The 18,048-nt window shown below is 40.0% G+C and overlaps 1 protein-coding gene across 5 annotated transcripts in view; it reads right to left on the reverse strand.

Moving 5' to 3' along the window:
- The window catches only part of sema4c (sema domain, immunoglobulin domain (Ig), transmembrane domain (TM) and short cytoplasmic domain, (semaphorin) 4C), a 76,514-nt gene that overhangs the window by 16,337 nt on the left and 42,129 nt on the right, over positions 1 to 18,048 (reverse strand). For all 5 annotated transcript variants that reach the window (XM_049762896.2, XM_049762895.2, XM_049762897.2 and 2 more), the window contains 4 exons: positions 13,901 to 14,110; positions 3,436 to 3,590; positions 567 to 629; positions 2 to 100 (listed from right to left, as the gene is read on the reverse strand). In XM_049762896.2, coding sequence (XP_049618853.1) covers positions 2 to 100; positions 567 to 629; positions 3,436 to 3,590; positions 13,901 to 14,024 — 441 coding nt within the window. In that variant the 5' untranslated portion in view covers positions 14,025 to 14,110. The remainder of the gene's footprint in view (position 1; positions 101 to 566; positions 630 to 3,435; positions 3,591 to 13,900; positions 14,111 to 18,048) is intronic.

Raw genomic sequence — 18,048 nt, forward strand, 5'->3', positions numbered from 1 at the left:
CCACATAGGTGCATTTGGGTTGAAAGGCGTAGGTACCACACGTGTAGAGGTGTGTGTGGTTATAGCTCTGCAGGAAGCGAATGTAGTTGAAGCACTCGGTCTGAGGGACAGAGGAGGATTTGTTAGACCTGACTTGTTCATTTTGCCTTCCCGGCTAATTAGACGCGAGACGCATAATGGTAGAGCCACTATTCCGGCATTTATTTGCCTGTGCCATTCAGGCAGAACTCGCTCGAGCACGGTATTGCTTGTCAGAATTACAAGTTTACACAGTTGCAGTGGATTTATACAGATAGGTAATAAGTCAGTTCTGCCGGAGTTATCATTTTGCCACTTGCTGTTGACTGAAACTGGCATAACATGTGCTCAGGGTTCAAGTAGTGACCGATCACGATTCAACCTGCTCATGTCACATGAATGGTGATTGGTTGTTATGCTATGAATCATCCTCACTTGAATCCAAAAAATCCCATTTGGCTTTTGATTTTAGAGATCAAGCATTCTTGTATACCTTTGGAGAAAAGAAAGAAAGAAAAAAAAAAAAAGAGATTCTCCTGTCAACCTACCAGGTTGCTCTTGCCCTTGATGACACACTCCCTCTTCTTGTCCAATGGAGCTGGCCAGTCAATCTGCATATAAATGAAAGAAACCACACAATGTCACCAAGCTATAGTAAAGTCCTCTCTTTTGATCAAGCAGGCTGGGTTATACCAAATATGCCATGATTGAAGGCATTTCAAATATTCCATTTATTATCATTTTAAAATAAGAGGGGAATGCTTTCATTACAATGCATTGCAGACAGCTGCATAATTACCAGATGTAAACAATTTAAAACCGTAAACTGATGTTTAACTTCAAACTAGTGTCCGAAAAGTGGAGATATCAGTACTACAGTGTGTTTATTTAGGCTAGCTTAAAACATACATCGAATAGTTACATGGGATCATGGACAAATAACGTATTGGTATTACTTGTGCTTGAATACGCAACTGTTGACACTAATTGTAGGTCTACTCATTGAGTTCACATATGTTTTTTTTTTTTTTTTTTTATACAGAAAATAAAACAAGTGAGTAATTTCTTATGGACTTCAGATGGACTTGGTTTAAACAATTTTATCAGGTGAATTAAATAAGAGGTGAGATATAGCATTGTGTGAATTAGCTCATTTATTTACGTGGTGTGCATATGACATCTTCCCGGAAGTGGAACTTACGTATGTACGTATGTATGTATTTATTTATTTATTTTTCTTCAGGTAGAAATTCTAAGATTTATTATGGCTCCATGTTTCGTCAATGCTATAGCTATATAAGCAGAGGAAACAGAACAAAGGACGGCTCGGCTCCATCAATAATCGAACCAATTTTAACCAACTCAACCCACTGATGCGTGGAAAGGACTGTTTAAAGCCCCAAAACAATGTCTCAAATTTGGAGCGATAAGCAGATGGAAGTGGAGGGCAAAACTTTGAAACGCTGGCATCATGCCTCGACGTTCCACACTGGGGGAATGTTAACAGGTGGTCTTATCGTCACTGCAAGACTCATAAACCGCAACAGCCTGCGCTTGCATGATGCGACTCTGCTGGTGTGCACATCTCTGTGTGCTCATGTAATAACTTCTCATTACAGTAAATCAGATAATAATCCACAAACTGCTGCAGGCTGTTTGCTCACTGATGCCTTCACTCACCTGCTGTAAATGTATTGATCACAATGCAGGTCAATTGACGACCCAAAGCCAAACCAGATTGGGTCTCTGAGGCTTCATCATCTCTTTGATGAATATGTGAACGGTCATATATGAGGCAAACAAACACAATTCCCACAGAGTGCATTTAGAAAAAAAAAAACGAGATCCAGATATTAAAATCTGGCCAATACAACAGGATGGAATAAACGCATGAGGGACGGAGCCAAAGCGTGAGCAATATGCATTACTTTCCCAGCCAAACGTAGCGCACATCACAATTTTAATATTTGGCTGCTCTCTAAGACTATTACTGAATGAGGCTTAAGCCAAATACATTTAAAATGAAGCAATAACCTGGAAAAAAGGACATAAATGCTCAGTCCCAGAAATACAATTTCCTGAAAATAACTTGTGTTTAATAAAACTATTTAAAGAATTATTTTGTCCTATAGGTTACTAAAAAGAATACTTTTTTTTCGTATCCAGTACCATAAAATATATTAACTTGGACTAGCGCATATTTAGTAAACAATGTATAGGTTAAATTGAATGCTTCCAAGATAAGAACTCAAAGGATTGCACTCTGGTGCCTGTGCGTCGTAATACAAAGCTAGCACTTACATTTACTATAATTTTGTCATTGTAAAGATTACGTTGTTTTTTATTCAGTTAATAAAAGAGACATCTTAAACCAAATGCTACTTTTGAGTTGATTCAAGTGACATCCAGATATCCACTCTCTATTTAGCAAAACAGCAGCCTTTAACAACATATGTACATGATTGGGACCCTTCAGGGACAATACTTAAACATTCTAAGAAACAATTCAAATTCTTAACAGTTTGTAACTCATTTGCTTCTCCAGTAGAAACCTAAGCTTTGATAAACGAAAAGGTCTGACACATAAAATGGCCAACAACTAGAATGACTCATGTCATTTATTATTTCACTATTCTCCACTTTCATTAAGGATTTGTTTTAAGAGTGTTCTCAGATGTCCTTGAATCAGGAAATTAGAACTGCCAAAAATAATAAAATGAGGGCAGTGTCTAAATTAACACACTGGAAGGGAGTGTGGCAAGGGCTGGGATTATACAATGTACAAAAGCTTTCAAAGAAATTCAAATTCAATCTAACGTGTATATCGAGCTCAATAACAAGTTAAATGTTTACAAACTTGCAAAACAGTCTTTCAAACACAACAGCATACTTACTCAATTTTGGGTGGCACCGATTTTATTTGTTAGAAATCATTATATAATAAGTATTCATTTAATTCGACAGTTTCAGTATCATATAATTCAAGTTAAATTATATCCTTCTCTACAATCAAATGAAGAATCACTCATTAGGCACTCTGGAATGCATACAACACATCAATCGTGCTGTCATTTTGATAAAGTTAAACAAAACTCCTGCAGACAAGAGTATAGTCCATGTGAAGTATTATTGTGACAAAAATTGTCTAATAATAGTAACCTGTAGAATGCTAATAAATGCGAGTATGACTTTTGATCTCAGCTACCTGGAGTAGTTTCAATCAGTAATCACTTTCTCAAACATTGTGAACTTCTGAGAAAGTCAAATGATACAATGAACATTAAAATGGGACGACTTGAGAACTGTGCTGACAATAAACCTGGATGGATGCTACAGATTAGATACATTTTTATAAGGCTTTTAAGGAGTTGGACTGGTTTGTATTAGTGCGTGTGTGTGTTTGTGTGTGTGTGTTACCTGTGGTCGGAGCTGTCTGCTAATATCATTGGGGTCCAAGGCAAACAATGCCTCGCGTGCTCCGACGTACAAAACTCTCTCATGGTCCGACAGTGTCAACATGCTGTAGTTGAACACTCCTTGAATGCTGAACCTGGCCATGCTGTCCAAAACATCTGGATGAAGACAAAAGTAGTAACATTTAACATATGATCACAGATGACAGGATAGAATAGAACATTTCACACTTAAATTGTTATACGCGTGTCCATGTCTTAGCTTATTCACACCACTGAGTCTGGCATCAACCCACTCCCCACACAGCATCAACTTCATGTTATCCACCTAGTTCCAGTTCACACACATAAATCTTGGTTTTTACGCAACACGCAGATGGACACTCTGCTTTTCAATTTTAGCCCATATCATCTTCCACCTACATTCAACCTACGCTGCAATCATCATCATTTTTACATAAACGAAAAAAAAAGACAGTTCTTGCAGTTTCAGTAAACACATTCAGTGTTTCTTCACTTTCAGTTTGTATACTGATACCATAATCAAGAGAAGGCATTTATATTTACAGCAGCTGATAAACCATGAGTATATTGCTCTTTGGCACAATGTCTTTTTATTTCACACCCGGGGCCCGGGGGCCAGATACGACCTGCCGCATATTGTGCATCAAATTCGTGTCATTACTAGAATTGCAAATTGTCTTCACTTTTAATAATATCATTTTTTGAAATATTTGATCAGTTTTTACTCGTCTGATTTGAAAACGAGTTTTTGTCAGTTAGTTTTGTAGCTTTTACTGTATATAATATGAGGTGCTCATACATTTATTTGGGCTGACAGTCATAATGGCCCTCCGAAACAAGCTACGATGCGGCCTGTGAAAAAAATGAGTTTGCACTCCTGATCTAAAGGATTGGATTCATGACTCTGTCTTGCATGCAACTGAAACAACAAATGTACACAGAACCCTCACCAACTGCCCTGTCGTTATGGTGAAATTTGTTATGGATCTTTCAAAGTCAAAGTCAAAGTCTCCTTTATTGTCAATAGCTCCGCATGTCAAGACACACAAAGCGATCGAAATTACGTTTCTCACTATCCCAGGGTAACAAGACAGAGTTCACAACGCACATACAAGTAAACAACACAGGAAAAATAAAACAAGAAGATGAACAATAAGAGTGATAGCACGCTAGCCGCTCCCGATCCACAGCAGAGTCCGGAAAGATGACAGTCAACCAGGCCACTGTGAACACGAGCACACAGCAGGCACGCACTGTCCGGTTCGTGGATCTTATCAGGCGAACGCAACCCATCTTCTCGTCCCGCGAACGAACGTACGCCAGTAGAATGGAAGGCACGGCTGGGCGAGGTGGGGTGGCCGCAAGCCTGGCCCGATGTCTCCGCGCTGGCCCCTCTTCCGCTGCCTCGCAGACCCGCTGCCGACGCATCCCAACAATGCTCCAGGACGGAGCAGTCCGAGCTCACGACGCAGTCCAACCGGGGGAGGAAGAGCAGGCCAGTCCGGCGTCGCTCCATGACGAAGCAGTCCGAGCGCCCTTAATCTCTCCGCACCAAAGTCCAGAACGCCATAAAACCCACTTCCGCCGATGTTGAGCAGAACATGCCCGCCGCACTAGTAGCACGACGTATCACACGAGACGAACATACACAAAACTGCCGGACAAACACTCAGTAAACACTCACAAAACACCGAACGGGACAGAGAGTGGCCGCTGCGTGTGCACGCGCCGCCATCTTGCTCTTTTTGGAATCACACACTGACTTCAGATTTAAACGCTATCTAAAAATGAAAAAGACTTTTTACAGCGGCCTGATAGTGAGAATAGCCTCAATAAAAGTTAAGGTAGGAAATGCATTACTTTGTTGTAATTAGTTTTTTCTTTTGTGGAAAAAAAAGGCAGCCTTTGAAGTTAAGGTTGATGAGGGTGGCAATTCATTTAGACATCAAAACTAATTTAGGGAGGGAGATCAACCAAAAGCCTTGTTATTACTGGTGATGTTGATGACTTTTAGCAATTTAATTCAGCCATTTTTATAGAAAATCTGATAAGTTTCAGATCTGCAAGTCAGAAGTGCGATAAGGCACACCCATTAAGCAAGGCTGTATAAACAAATCTGTACAAACAAACAAGATGGTTTTCATGGATTCTGAACCAAAAAACGAAGGTTGGTCAATACTAACCTATCATGAAGACAAACTACAGCAGAGCACACATGTAAGTAAGCAAGCAAAGGGGGGGAAGAGAATAAACGAAAGAGATGGTGTTTGCGTTTCATCATGTCTTATACTTTATTTATCATCCACTTGTCAGTATTCTCACTTCAAATTATTTGTACACACTGCAAATAATGCATTCCTAAAGAATGAATGACTGACATTTACTTTTAAACAAAATGAATAATTTTCATTTGTTGGAAAAAAAATTGCTATTCTCAAGGGAGGGAACAGTAGTGTGATTTATGACGCGCCAAACTATGCATGTGGTGCGTTGGCCTAGTTGAGACGAAATTGACTTTTATTTTATAAGTAGAGCTGGGAAAAAAAAAACAGGGGTGGACAATGAATTTTCCTGATCAAGGTTATATGGGAAAGTGCAATGACTGTCAACATTGTATGGGCAGATGTATAAATTTTTTTGGGTGAAATACACAAGTCCAAATGATTGACACGTACACCAGAGCAGTACGATCTCAAAGGAAATATAAATGTAAAAAATAGGCTGTCTCCACATAATGTGGCAATGAGCTGTTCATGAGGTACCGGATGAATGTTCTGCTTGATATTCAATTTTTCATATTAATTTATGCAGTTTTAAGTTAACCAGGAAATGTTTCTGTTTGAGAGATTTCTTGTGATGTTAATTTTGTTAGTTTGTATTAAATTTCATGATATCATTCATACAAAAGCATGCTAAATAGTAAATAGGTCACCTTAGGACACCCTGCTGTTAATCCGGTGGTCTTTCTATGCAAACATGTTAGTAGACATCATTGGAAACGTGGCAGTGAAACATGAAGAAGGTAATAAAATTAAAAGTGGAAGCAGAATCCTTGGCAAGAGAGAGTGGAGGAGAGTTGAAGTGCTTGATGAAAAAAGTGTCAGATAAGTAGTGAATTTAGCTTAGGAGCAAATAAGCATTGAGGAAGGATGTACAAATGAGCGAGTGAACGAGGAGCGAGGCGGCATTCTTGGGGGAGGACTGAACACATTTACGTGTGCATGAGCACGTACATGTACATGATGCACAATAGCACATAAACACATACAGTCATCAGTGTAGCGGTTCTATGGAGTACTGATTGGAATCACTCAAATATGTGATCTGTTTCAGTGTCATTGTGTAAAATGTACAGCTAAATGTCCTACTTAATACGACCATACTGTGGAAGTCACAACTTCTTACAAAAAAACAAACTTCACACTTGTGGCTCTCAAATATACAGTATACGCTTGCAATGTATGATGTGGTGCATTAATCTAGTGTCTCCACTTTCAAGCTAAAAAAAATAAAATAAAATTGCTGTACCTGTAATTATACTTTTGATGCTAGCAGACAACTGGCTGAAAGAACTAAGAATGAAGAATACATTAAGGAGCCACTGCCGAGATAAAAGCAGGTGTCCTGGGTGAAACAGATGGAAGACTACACATGAAAGGCATAAGAGAAACAGAGAGGTTAGGTCAATTTTGTAAAGAGACACTATCGCAGATGACTGCACCACAAGTCCTCTTTGTCTCTGTGTGGAGAGATGTTTATTTTTAAACGCACTGGTAACTGAAAAAAATCTCCACTGGTTTAACCAGTGTCTTTGCTATTGTCATAGTGAACCAGGAGGGCCTACTATATGGACAAATCCATACACTTGTGTTAGCATGTAGTCAAAATGTTAATGTTACTGCTTAAAGTTGTGCTGCTTTATAAACTTGGAGGGTTTTGGGCAATAGTGATGGAAGTATCAATTTTATAGTGTCAACATATCGGTACTCCCAAAAGTATCATTTAGTATCGACATAAAGTATCGAGTGCTCTGATCGATTGGCCAGCCGATTTCTGTGGAAAAGTAAGTGCTCTGCATATGTGAATCAATGCCTTTTACCATCCATCCATCCATCCATCCATCCATCCATCCATCCATCCATCCATCCATCCATCCATCCATCCATCCATCCATCCATCCATCCATCCATCCATCCATCCATCCATCCATCCATCCATCCATCCATCCATCCATCCATCCATCCATCCATCCATCCATCATTGTCACGGGCATGCTGGAACCTATCCCAGCAGTAGGCGGGGGACACTGTGAACTGGTTGCGAGCCAAAATCAGGGCACACAGCGATGAACAACCATTCACACACGCACTCACACCTACGAGGTATTTGAAGCGGTCTATCGGTCTACCATGCATGTTTTTGGGATGTGGGAAGAAACCAGAGTACTCGGAGAAAACACAAGCAGGCATGGGGAGAACATGCAAACTGCACACAGGGAGGGCTGGAGGTGAAATCGAACCTGCAACCTCTGAACTGTGAGGCGGACGTGTTCACCAGAGTTTCACCATGCCGCCTCGCCTTTTATTGTGTATGACAAAAAACATTCTATCACATTTCACACAGTTGGAAAATTAATTCATGCACATTACAGGGAGTACGTGGAAGCATACAACCATTTACTATCCTGACTTTTGCTGTGTCTTTTTGGGGGCATTTTTAGCAAGTGTATAAAATTAAAATGGGTTCCCTCCTCCCCAAGCAAAGTTAGGTGGTCAACAATAAAGTGGTATTTAGTTTTTGTGTGTTTTACACAGAGTAATAGGGAAAAAAGTGTGACTTTTGGGATAGACCAGCATGCATTATTTGCTTATACATTGATTCCTATGGGAAATGTTGCTTCTACTTAGAAACATTTCTACTTACAAACTCGATCATAGAACAAACACACACACGCACCAAAGTTAAAAGGGAAAATATTAGAATCAAAATGTAAAAAAGTAGTAGTATATACTTTATGAGAAATAGCATTTTCATGTCGACTGCATCGTAATTATCAATTCTTAAAGGCAGCAGCTCTGAAAAATGCATTTCAACCGAACAGAAAAGGCTCAATTTAAAAGATATGAAGGCCCATTTTCATGTGAACAGAAACTAGGAGCTGCCTGAAGGTAGAAAATATATTGTATGACATTTGGGGGAAATGGCCATATGCAGAAAATATTCCATCCTAGTCAAAGACAAATTATTGTGAACACTGAAGGTGGAGTCTGCGAGTGAGGCGAGGGGATCCACATCCAACCGCTTCATTGTTGTCTGAAAAGTTGTACTTCAGATCCTAGACTTTGTAATCTGTCCCCATGAGCCTTGCAGCAGAGTACCCTGTCTGCTATAAATATTATACAGCCTCTGCATATAGCTTCCAACCGCCCGGCCACTCACACACCAAACTATGATTAAAGAACTATTTTAAGGAGCGCTTTGAAGCAGTAACAAACGCTGGATGGGAAGCAGAAACAGACAGACACTGGATAGGACAGTGCCACGAGACGAAAGACAAACTCACATGCAGCGCTGACAAACGCTCATCTAAGAGGATACCCACGTAAAAAGAAAACTCACTGAGAATATAACAATAATACAGAAAAACTCTCAGGGATGGAAGTCAGTTCTCTGTTGCACTGACAGAGTTCAGAAGAGCGCCAGGTGGAAGACAGAATGAGAGCATGAGAAGAAGCAAAACTAGGAGAAGCTAGACATGTTCTGATTTTTACTGACTGCACAAGGCCTAGAACCTAGTGATCAGAATTTCAATTGTTGTGTAAATGCTGAGAAACCGTCAACTCTGATGCAGGCATTATTTACTTCTAGTAATTATACTTCACGTCTTCCTACCACCCACATTTTTAAAAATTGGAGCTGACTTCTGCTAGTCGGTTGGTCAAATGGTTGGTCGACAAGCTCTTGTCCGCCCAAACCGTTATTGGTCGAGCAATCGATGTGAGTTTCGCAGGAAGAAAATGACTTCAGATTAAACCGTGCGGGTGCGGGAGGGGCATAAAGGCTCTAAAATCAATTATAAATTAAAAAGTAATATGTGTGTGTATATTTCTCTCTCTCTCTCCTTGCATGTGGCGGGCGGCAGGAACACAACAATAGTTACAGATTTTGGAATTCGGTCCACACTAAGGGCGCACCTCATTAAAAGACCAACCTTTAGTCTTTTAGACTTTGAAGTGCGCCTTATGGTGTGGAAAATACAGTAAATATCACAACTCAACTCAGAAATTAAATCATTCCCCCCTTGTTTTACTTCACAATTTTGTACTCTGCACCTGACGGAAGAGAGCACTCATTTGCTCGTTTCGTATCTGTGCATCAGTGTGTAACATTCATACAGTACATTTAATTCACTTTTATGTGTAAAATCTCACTCTTGCACCCAGCCATGTACTCCTCACACTCTTTTAAGGCTAGAGATAATGGACCATTCCGTTTTTGCACGAGGCCAATAGCGTTAAATCCGGGTATGAGTAAAAACCCTTTTACACTGCTACAAGGAAGTGCTTTACATAAGAGCAGCCTGGAGTGGCATTTTCACTTTAATCCACATGCCCACTTGGTCACACATCAGCTCTTTCAGAGTCAGTGTGACAAGAGTGCACACTCCAGGTCGTGACATCTGGTCCAGGCTGTTAATCTCTACCGACCAATCAGCTCAGGGGCGGTGGATGAGTGACACTCAGCGCAGATAGAGAAGCAGTGATGAATATTCGCCTTCTTCCTCCTCCCACATCTGTCCCGCCAGTCACGCACAACCTTGCTCTGCCTCCTCTGCATGGCTCTCAACTACTTATTACTGTAATTGGAGGCTTTGAGAAGATACGGAAGAGAGAATGCAAAAAAGAAAGGTTGAGAGGGGAGACGGAGGGTTCTCTAGCGGTCAGAGACCTGGTCTTTTTCCGTACCCATAATTTGCCATTTGTCTCACATGTTTTCTGAATCAATCTATTGATTTTTCAGAACAACAAGATGCATACAATTATTGGTTTGGGCTTTCCTTTACAAACTGCAGGGTTTTCTAAATCAATCTATCGACCGAGAGGCATACGTATATTGGCTTTGGCTGCCATTTATAAATTCCCAGATTTACTTAAAGCATCAAAGGGGCTCATTCTCCAAACATGTTAATTTTTTTTAGGGCTCTCTTTCCTTTCCTCATGCTTCTTTGCGTTCTCTCAGTCTGTTCTTTAACCTCAGCTGCTGTAGTTTGGCATAGTTTTGGCTTACTGGTCTTTCTCACTGGGCTTGGCTATGTGTGTAATTGTTACTGTGTGTGTGTGTGTGTGTGTGTGTGTGTGTCTGTCTGTCTGCGAGCACAACAACAAAACCAAGAAGGCAAAGTCTGAGGGACATGAGGAAAAAAAGATGCAATAAAACAAATCTGACATATAAACAAGCGTTACTTGACTTAGGAGAGTTGACTTAAAGTTTATTCGTCACGGTGATTCATTACAGGTGCACTTCCAGGATAATATTGCTCACAAGCTTCAATGTAGTAAAAGTATCTAAACGTAAGTCTCCTGTGTCACTTGAGCCCACCAATTTAATGTTTATCTGTAAGCATGAAAGGCAGTTCAAACACACAGTCCTTTATCACCATAGTGAAGACAACACTGTGGCCACAAAGCTAAATACAAACACAGAACGACACAAGGGTGTGTCTGTTGAGTCCAGAAGCATTTTATAAGAAAAAAAAATATTTTTTTAGGTATTTTCAAGTGGTTATAAATATTCTGAATTTTGTCTTTATAAATTGATGAATAGCTTGTGAAGAAAAATACTTTGACAACATTTAAAATGTCAAAATTTGACATTTGAAGAGTGAAAAAAAGCAGGATCGACTGCATGGCAAGAGAGAACAGAGGATGTTTATTTTCTTGTTCTGCATCTGCGTGTATTCCTTGTGTAATTGCAGGGAGGGGTGATAAGTGCTGGTAGGAAGGGGTGGAGGGGGTAAATATCTGTGCATCCATCTCAGCTTAGACTTCACTATCACCCTCCAAAAGACATAAAAACAGACATCCACCCCCCCCTGCTCTGCCCAAGAGCTCTAAATCCTTCATACTGCCAGCCTAAGCAGTACCCACACATAAACAAAGGCTGATGAGACAGCTACACACACACAAACATAATGGCTTTTGCATGTCTGTGCAAAGATGTACCCTTAGATAGACACACAGACAGAGGTTTTTGTCCTTTTAAGGCAGTGAGTGACTGACCCGTCTCCCTGTCTTTCTCCATCTACCTGTCTCACTTTCATGCTCTTTTGCCATTATACAGTATTTCCACTCCATTGCCATCTGGACCCCCCCCCCCCACCCCGCTCACTTTCTTTTTCTGCAGCTTTGTTTTTCCATTTCATCTTGCTGCTTTCTCCTTCATCCATATCAGTCATTTACCCTAGTATTGAGCCTGAAAATCTCATTTTTCTTTCACAGAGTGGAGCAATCTCCCAATGAGTAAAATAATCTTACTTGTTTCCAAAATAAATCAATTTGTGCCGAGAATCCTTCTGCACTCAAGTGTCAAATCACGTAGGATAGGCAATATGAGGGTGACGTGATCTGCCTTCTCTCAGATTTCAGGACTTATTGTTGCACCACAAGTAATGGGAGCTACGATACCTTATAATTTCACCCACTTGTTTGAGAGGTAGAACAGTGGCTTCCTGTGATGTACCATTGGTGATTGCTGGCCAGCATTTGGATGACTTTGCTTACTTACACTAAAAGGCTTGTCATCTAGTGCATAGAGAGGAGTCAGGTGAGGTGAGTCAGGCAGTATATGTTGAGGTGTTCCCGGCACCAGGAGTAGCCAGAGACTGCAATGCTAGACCTTGAAGCAAGTATTGTACATGTTTGATCACTGGAAACAATCTAACGGTGTGCACTGTACCAATCAAAACAGAAATTGGTGGTGCCACTGTGAAGAAATGTATCTTTATGAGGTCAAATGTTGTTTCGTCCGATTTCATGAATAAAAGTTAACAGAGACAAAACGATGTTACTTCTCATTTAATTGACGACGCGTCGCTGTAGCCGCCGCTTGTAATGCCTGCAGGCGCCAATCTGTTTTTGGAATGAGAAGATGTTCCATCATATGACGAGAGGTATCAATCTTACTTTTGCAACACTTTAGCATGTGGAATGACTATTTATTTATGGACAGCCTAGATAAGTTCAGTGTTTAAGCAGGGCAGTCATCAAGCATAAATTGTTGGAAATATTGAAGTGGTAAAGCCACAGATTTATTTGCATTATAGTTGTAACATGCACTTTGTGATTTATTACTGATTTAAAGTAACAACTTTATGTTTGCACCGCATTTGTCTGGCAGAAGGTTGTTGTTGTAGTGATTGCTTATAAGACTGCACATTATTGTAATAATGAATTGCTTGTGTTTGATGAAATGTACATTAGAAAAGCACCTTGGAAAATACAGCTTAATAAATAGACAGTATTGAAGGGGTGGGGAGAATATCGCAATTCCATTATTTTCCAAAACTGTACAGCCCTGATGTACATTGTACAAAAACATTTTGAAATACCCCCCACACAACGAGAGTATCGCTTTCCTGTAGAATTGAGGAAATCTGAGATCATTGTAAAAACGTCACAGGAGCATTTCGGGTTCATTCAACCATACGAAGCAAACTGTGAGGGGGAGGATAAAAGGTAAAAAGAAGAGAAAGGAGCCTCAAAGTTAGATAAATAAGATGAAAGGTGTGATAGATGACAGTGAGAGGTTAAATAATTGTATTTGCATTTAGCAAAATCCCCCAAGTAAGAGAATGCTGCACTTCCCCTTTGATGGATTATAACAAGCACCATTTCTAAGCATGCCTGCAACAATTGGCATTGTTCAGTGAAGATATCCAGCCATAGCTGCAGTGGAAGACAGAGATAAAGAGTGCAAATGCAGTTTAAAGCCAGGATTAGATTGGCGTAGTTTTAATTTCACTTGGGGTCAACTTCAGGGTCTTAATATAAATCTGACATCAATCATTTCTGATAATAGAGAATCTCCTTTGGCTGTCCAAACACAAAGCATTTTCTAACACCACAGTTAAATACACTGGGAATATTGTTTGTGTGTGACACACTTCTTAATCAGAACTTGTCAGAACTGGACAAAGTGAAAAAAATTACAAGGTGACCTAACCTCGCAACTTGCATTCATATCAGGAGACAACATATCGAAGCGCCATTATCGTTTTGCGGACCCCCTTAGATACAACCCCCCCAAGCCTAATGGAAAAAAAAATCCAGTGGAAATACAGTGATACTTTGCTGTGACAAAGGGATTTAGTAGAGTTCATACTTTTCAATGCAACATTTCAATACTCCTTGAAGTCTAGCAGTCTGAGTATTGCACAGCTCACTTACCCTGATACCGCACAGTCTTGCGTGGGATTGGGTTCCAGTTAAGTCCCAGAGACTTTTCACATCCAAATAGGGACAATAAGAGCAAGACCTTCAGCCAAGCCATTTCTCTGATGTAAACTCCCATTTGGTGGAAATGGAGCGAGTGATGGATTGAGACCTCACTCAGATGATCAAGAAGGACTCAGGAGAGCAGAAAAGGCTGCTGGCGACCTGCCGAAAGGGGAGGAAAAAAACAAAGAAGCACCACGTCAGCTTGAAGGAGGCAAAGATTTACTCTCTTTAGTCACTCAGTTGTGTATTAGAAACCATTTTGATAGAACTTGCACATTCATATAGAAGTGGTACAGTATTTCCAAAGATTTGGGTGGATGACTCATCTTTGATAGCACTTAACATAATAAGGGTTGCAGATGAGCTGGAGTCTATTCTGGGCAAGAGGCAAGGTATATCCTAAACTGATCCCTCGTCGGTCGCGCGGAACAAATAAACAACCATTTGCAATAAACAGTGAACAGTTTACAGTCTCCATTTAACCTAATACGCATCTTTCTGAAATTATGTCCGAAGACGGAGTATGCAGAAAAAAAACACCCAAGTTGAAAGGGATGCTAACCACTTGGTCACCATGGTGACATAAAAATCACAATATTATAAAAAAGTAACGATGCAAAAAACCAAGACAAACAAAAACACTGCCAATTCTAAATGTGCGCCTGTGCAATCGTCCGCCAACAAAATTAAACAACACAGTTTTATGACCTTCGGCTACAGGTTTGTGGAGGCAAGTCTTGTGTCCCTCTTTTACTCTCATTGATAATAAACGCTATTGCCACTCAAAAAGCTGTGAAACTGCTTATCACCGCACTCTTGTTAAGCCAATTCAGCAGCGGTATATTAAACCGAGGCAACGTTATCAAAGTTGATTGTGCTGACAATGGCTCAGACGCCAATGTGTTAGGAAATGAATGTTGAGGTAAGGACGATTCAACAGCAGTATGCTGTAAATCAACAGCTTTAGACCTAATGAACGTGTCAAGTGTACAGCTACAGGGTTGCATTCGAAGCCAGTGACAGGAGTCCCTATGGCAAAGTGTTTGCCACGAAGTCAAGTCAAAATGTTAAGCACAATCAAAATCAAGACAGAAAAACACCCATCAGCTTGGAACAGTGAAATTGTTCATCCATTTCATGCATATTCTGAATCGCTTATCCCGTACCCCCCGCCTCGATCGCTAGACAATCACAGGCCAGACAAACAATCTTTCATATTTGCAATCACATCATGTAGAGCACAGATATCAAACTCAAGGCCCGGGTGGCCAGATACGGCCCGCCACATACTTTTACAAGGCCCAAAAAGACAAATTGTGCATCAAATTCATATGTCAATACTAAAATAACAAATTGCTTTCATTTTTTTAAAAAATAGAGAGATTGATAGCAAATTTTATTGCCATTCATACTTTTTATATATTTGAACAGTTATTAGTCTCTGTTTTGAAAACTAGTTATCAATTTGTTGTGTAACCAATACTATAAATACTGAGACGTTCATACATTTATTTGGGTTGATAATTTCAATGGCCCTCTGAAGGAAACTATGACTACAATGGGGCCCAATTGACAACCTTGATATAGTGTCCAATCAACCTACCATGTATATTGTGGTGGCTTGAATGTCATCATACATTTTAAACATAAGATTCAACTTAACAAACTACAACCTGGTATTGAAATGTTATCAATATAAAATGAAAGTTGACCTAAAAAACAAGTTTCAAGTATCAAATGTGAAAGAAGTCACAGTTTTTGCATGAAGACTGTTTCTTGGATAGAACTTCTACAACTGGTAGATTATTTTGAGTAAGTAGGACATTTCTGGAGAGAGATGACACTCTTTAATTGAAATGCCATTTCTAATACAGTGAGCCCCACAAGTAACATTTTAATCACGAAGGATGCTATCCAAAATCCTCAGCACATAAATCTAAACACAATGTAGTTTGGGGAGGGCTAATAATATATCTTTCTTGGTGAATGATCACGCTCCAATGATTAAGAAAATTCAAGCAAAACAATTCATCGATCACCAAATACGTGACGCCTACATCCATTTGCAACAGTCGATCTGTATTAAAGATCTGTGATTGAATGCAGTGAGCTCTATAGGACAGCCATTCTTTCACAACAGTTTGTAAAAGTAGACTGGCTGGCTAAATGTGCCTGTGGCAATGAGACTCAATGAAAGTCCCTGGTTGAATTACTAGGAGGTGTGACCCAAAACCACTATAAATGGCCTCAATATGAAGATCTCTCTGCAGAGGACTTTTTTCTGTTGGTTTTCAATTCTGTATCTGTCGCATTTTGAGCAAAAATGGATTTCAATAATGTAAACTATGGCTAAGGTATCTCTTAACCTTCCATAACCAGCACACCTCCTTTTGCCTATCCAACCTACCATATGTACCGCATGAGACATTTCCATCCTAGCAAACAAATGTGGTTGATGTGCTACACTGGTGGTACTGGTGGTGCCGTATGTGTGTGCGTGTGTGTGTGTGTGTCGGTATGCATGTTTTTGTGAGCGCAAATGGAAACAAAATGACAATTATTGATTCCATGTTTATGAAGAAAATAAGAGGGTGAGAACCCCCACACACACCTCCAGATCAGATGGTGACGTGCCGTTAAATGACCAATCTCAAATGCTGTGAAATCGGCAAGTCTCGAAATGCACACTACCGTCTTTATTGGATCGATGCTGGAGGCCTTAGCGTGCAACGCTTGAGTGAGCCAAGAAGACATTGAGAAAGGGGATGCGGGTAGCCAAGTTGGAGGGAGGGTTCAACAGATTAAAAAATGAGATGGGGGGGAAAAAGGGGGAGCTTTATAAAAATTGCACATTTAGATATGTTGCTTAGAGGAATTTTCAGGCTTTCTAAAACTATCCAAAGTGGTAACAAGAGTGAAGAGGGACTCCTGAAGGCTGGATTAAGCGAAGAGGCAGTGCAAAGACGAAAGCATAGGACGGGGGATAGGGGAGGATTGTGGCAGATGGCCCAGTTGAAATTCTTCGGCTTATATGTTGAAATAGGGATGAAGCGGTTAACAGTTTAGCGATAAATCAACATGTAATTTTGGAATAATAGAGATACAATTGATTAGTAGAACATGCAATGGTATGCCCCCTTCCAAAAAAACAAAAAAACTGTAACAAAAACAAATCACACTTTCATGAGGTTCTTATTTGTTTCCCATTCTACACAATGAAGGAACAAAATTCCAAACAAAAAGGCCCATCTTTTGTGTAAAACGGAACATACTTTGACCTTTAAAATGAAGCACATAATTGTAAATCCTCAGATGATTCACTAAAATTATCCTTACAATTAATTACAAATAACTATTCAATTACAACAGCCTGAGATTTTAATGGGGGGGTTCAAGACCTATTGCAGGCCCTAAGTGGGTTTTCATAATTTCCCGACCCTTACTACAAACTAAAAAAAGGACTGACAAACACACAAGGCACTCCAAAGCGTATAATGAACTAGACTTCTAATTCTAGTGGTTATATTGTTGCTGCTCAGAGCAGAAGGGTAATAATTTATGGCAATTAAAAAAAAAAGAGATTTCAACACGCGGCCGTGTGGCTTTTATTGACTACTTTAATCTCAATAGCAATGTACTACTAAAATTGTACCATTTGTCATTTAGTTGCAGTTTTACAATCACAAATTGTTGACTCAAGCCTACTCTTTGGGAGCTCTCATGATGCTATAACTAATGACATACATCCAAGGTCTCCGCTGATGACCAATCCCATTAATGAAATTACATTGTCCCCACGCTGTTTCTATGAGGTCCTGCAGTGTCACCTCATTCAAATCATCTTTTAGAGGCTGCTGCTAGTGCTGCGGCTGGTTTAGCTAATGAGCTGCGACATGGCAGCCTAAATAATATCAGTCACTACTCTCCAATAAGAGAGCTCATTAAAAGATCTACAGAAATAGGCCACATGGTCTGATTAGGTTTCTGAGTCTAAGTGTGTTTTGGTTGTGCTTGCAGACACACACACACGTACTTGAGGTAAGATGACTCCCTTAGGGAGAGAAGCAAAGGGGCGGTTCTCTCATGTGGGGGTGGAT

Source organism: Syngnathus scovelli, chromosome 3 (genome assembly GCF_024217435.2).
Source record: "Syngnathus scovelli strain Florida chromosome 3, RoL_Ssco_1.2, whole genome shotgun sequence".
Taxonomy (NCBI): Eukaryota; Metazoa; Chordata; class Actinopteri; order Syngnathiformes; family Syngnathidae; genus Syngnathus; species Syngnathus scovelli.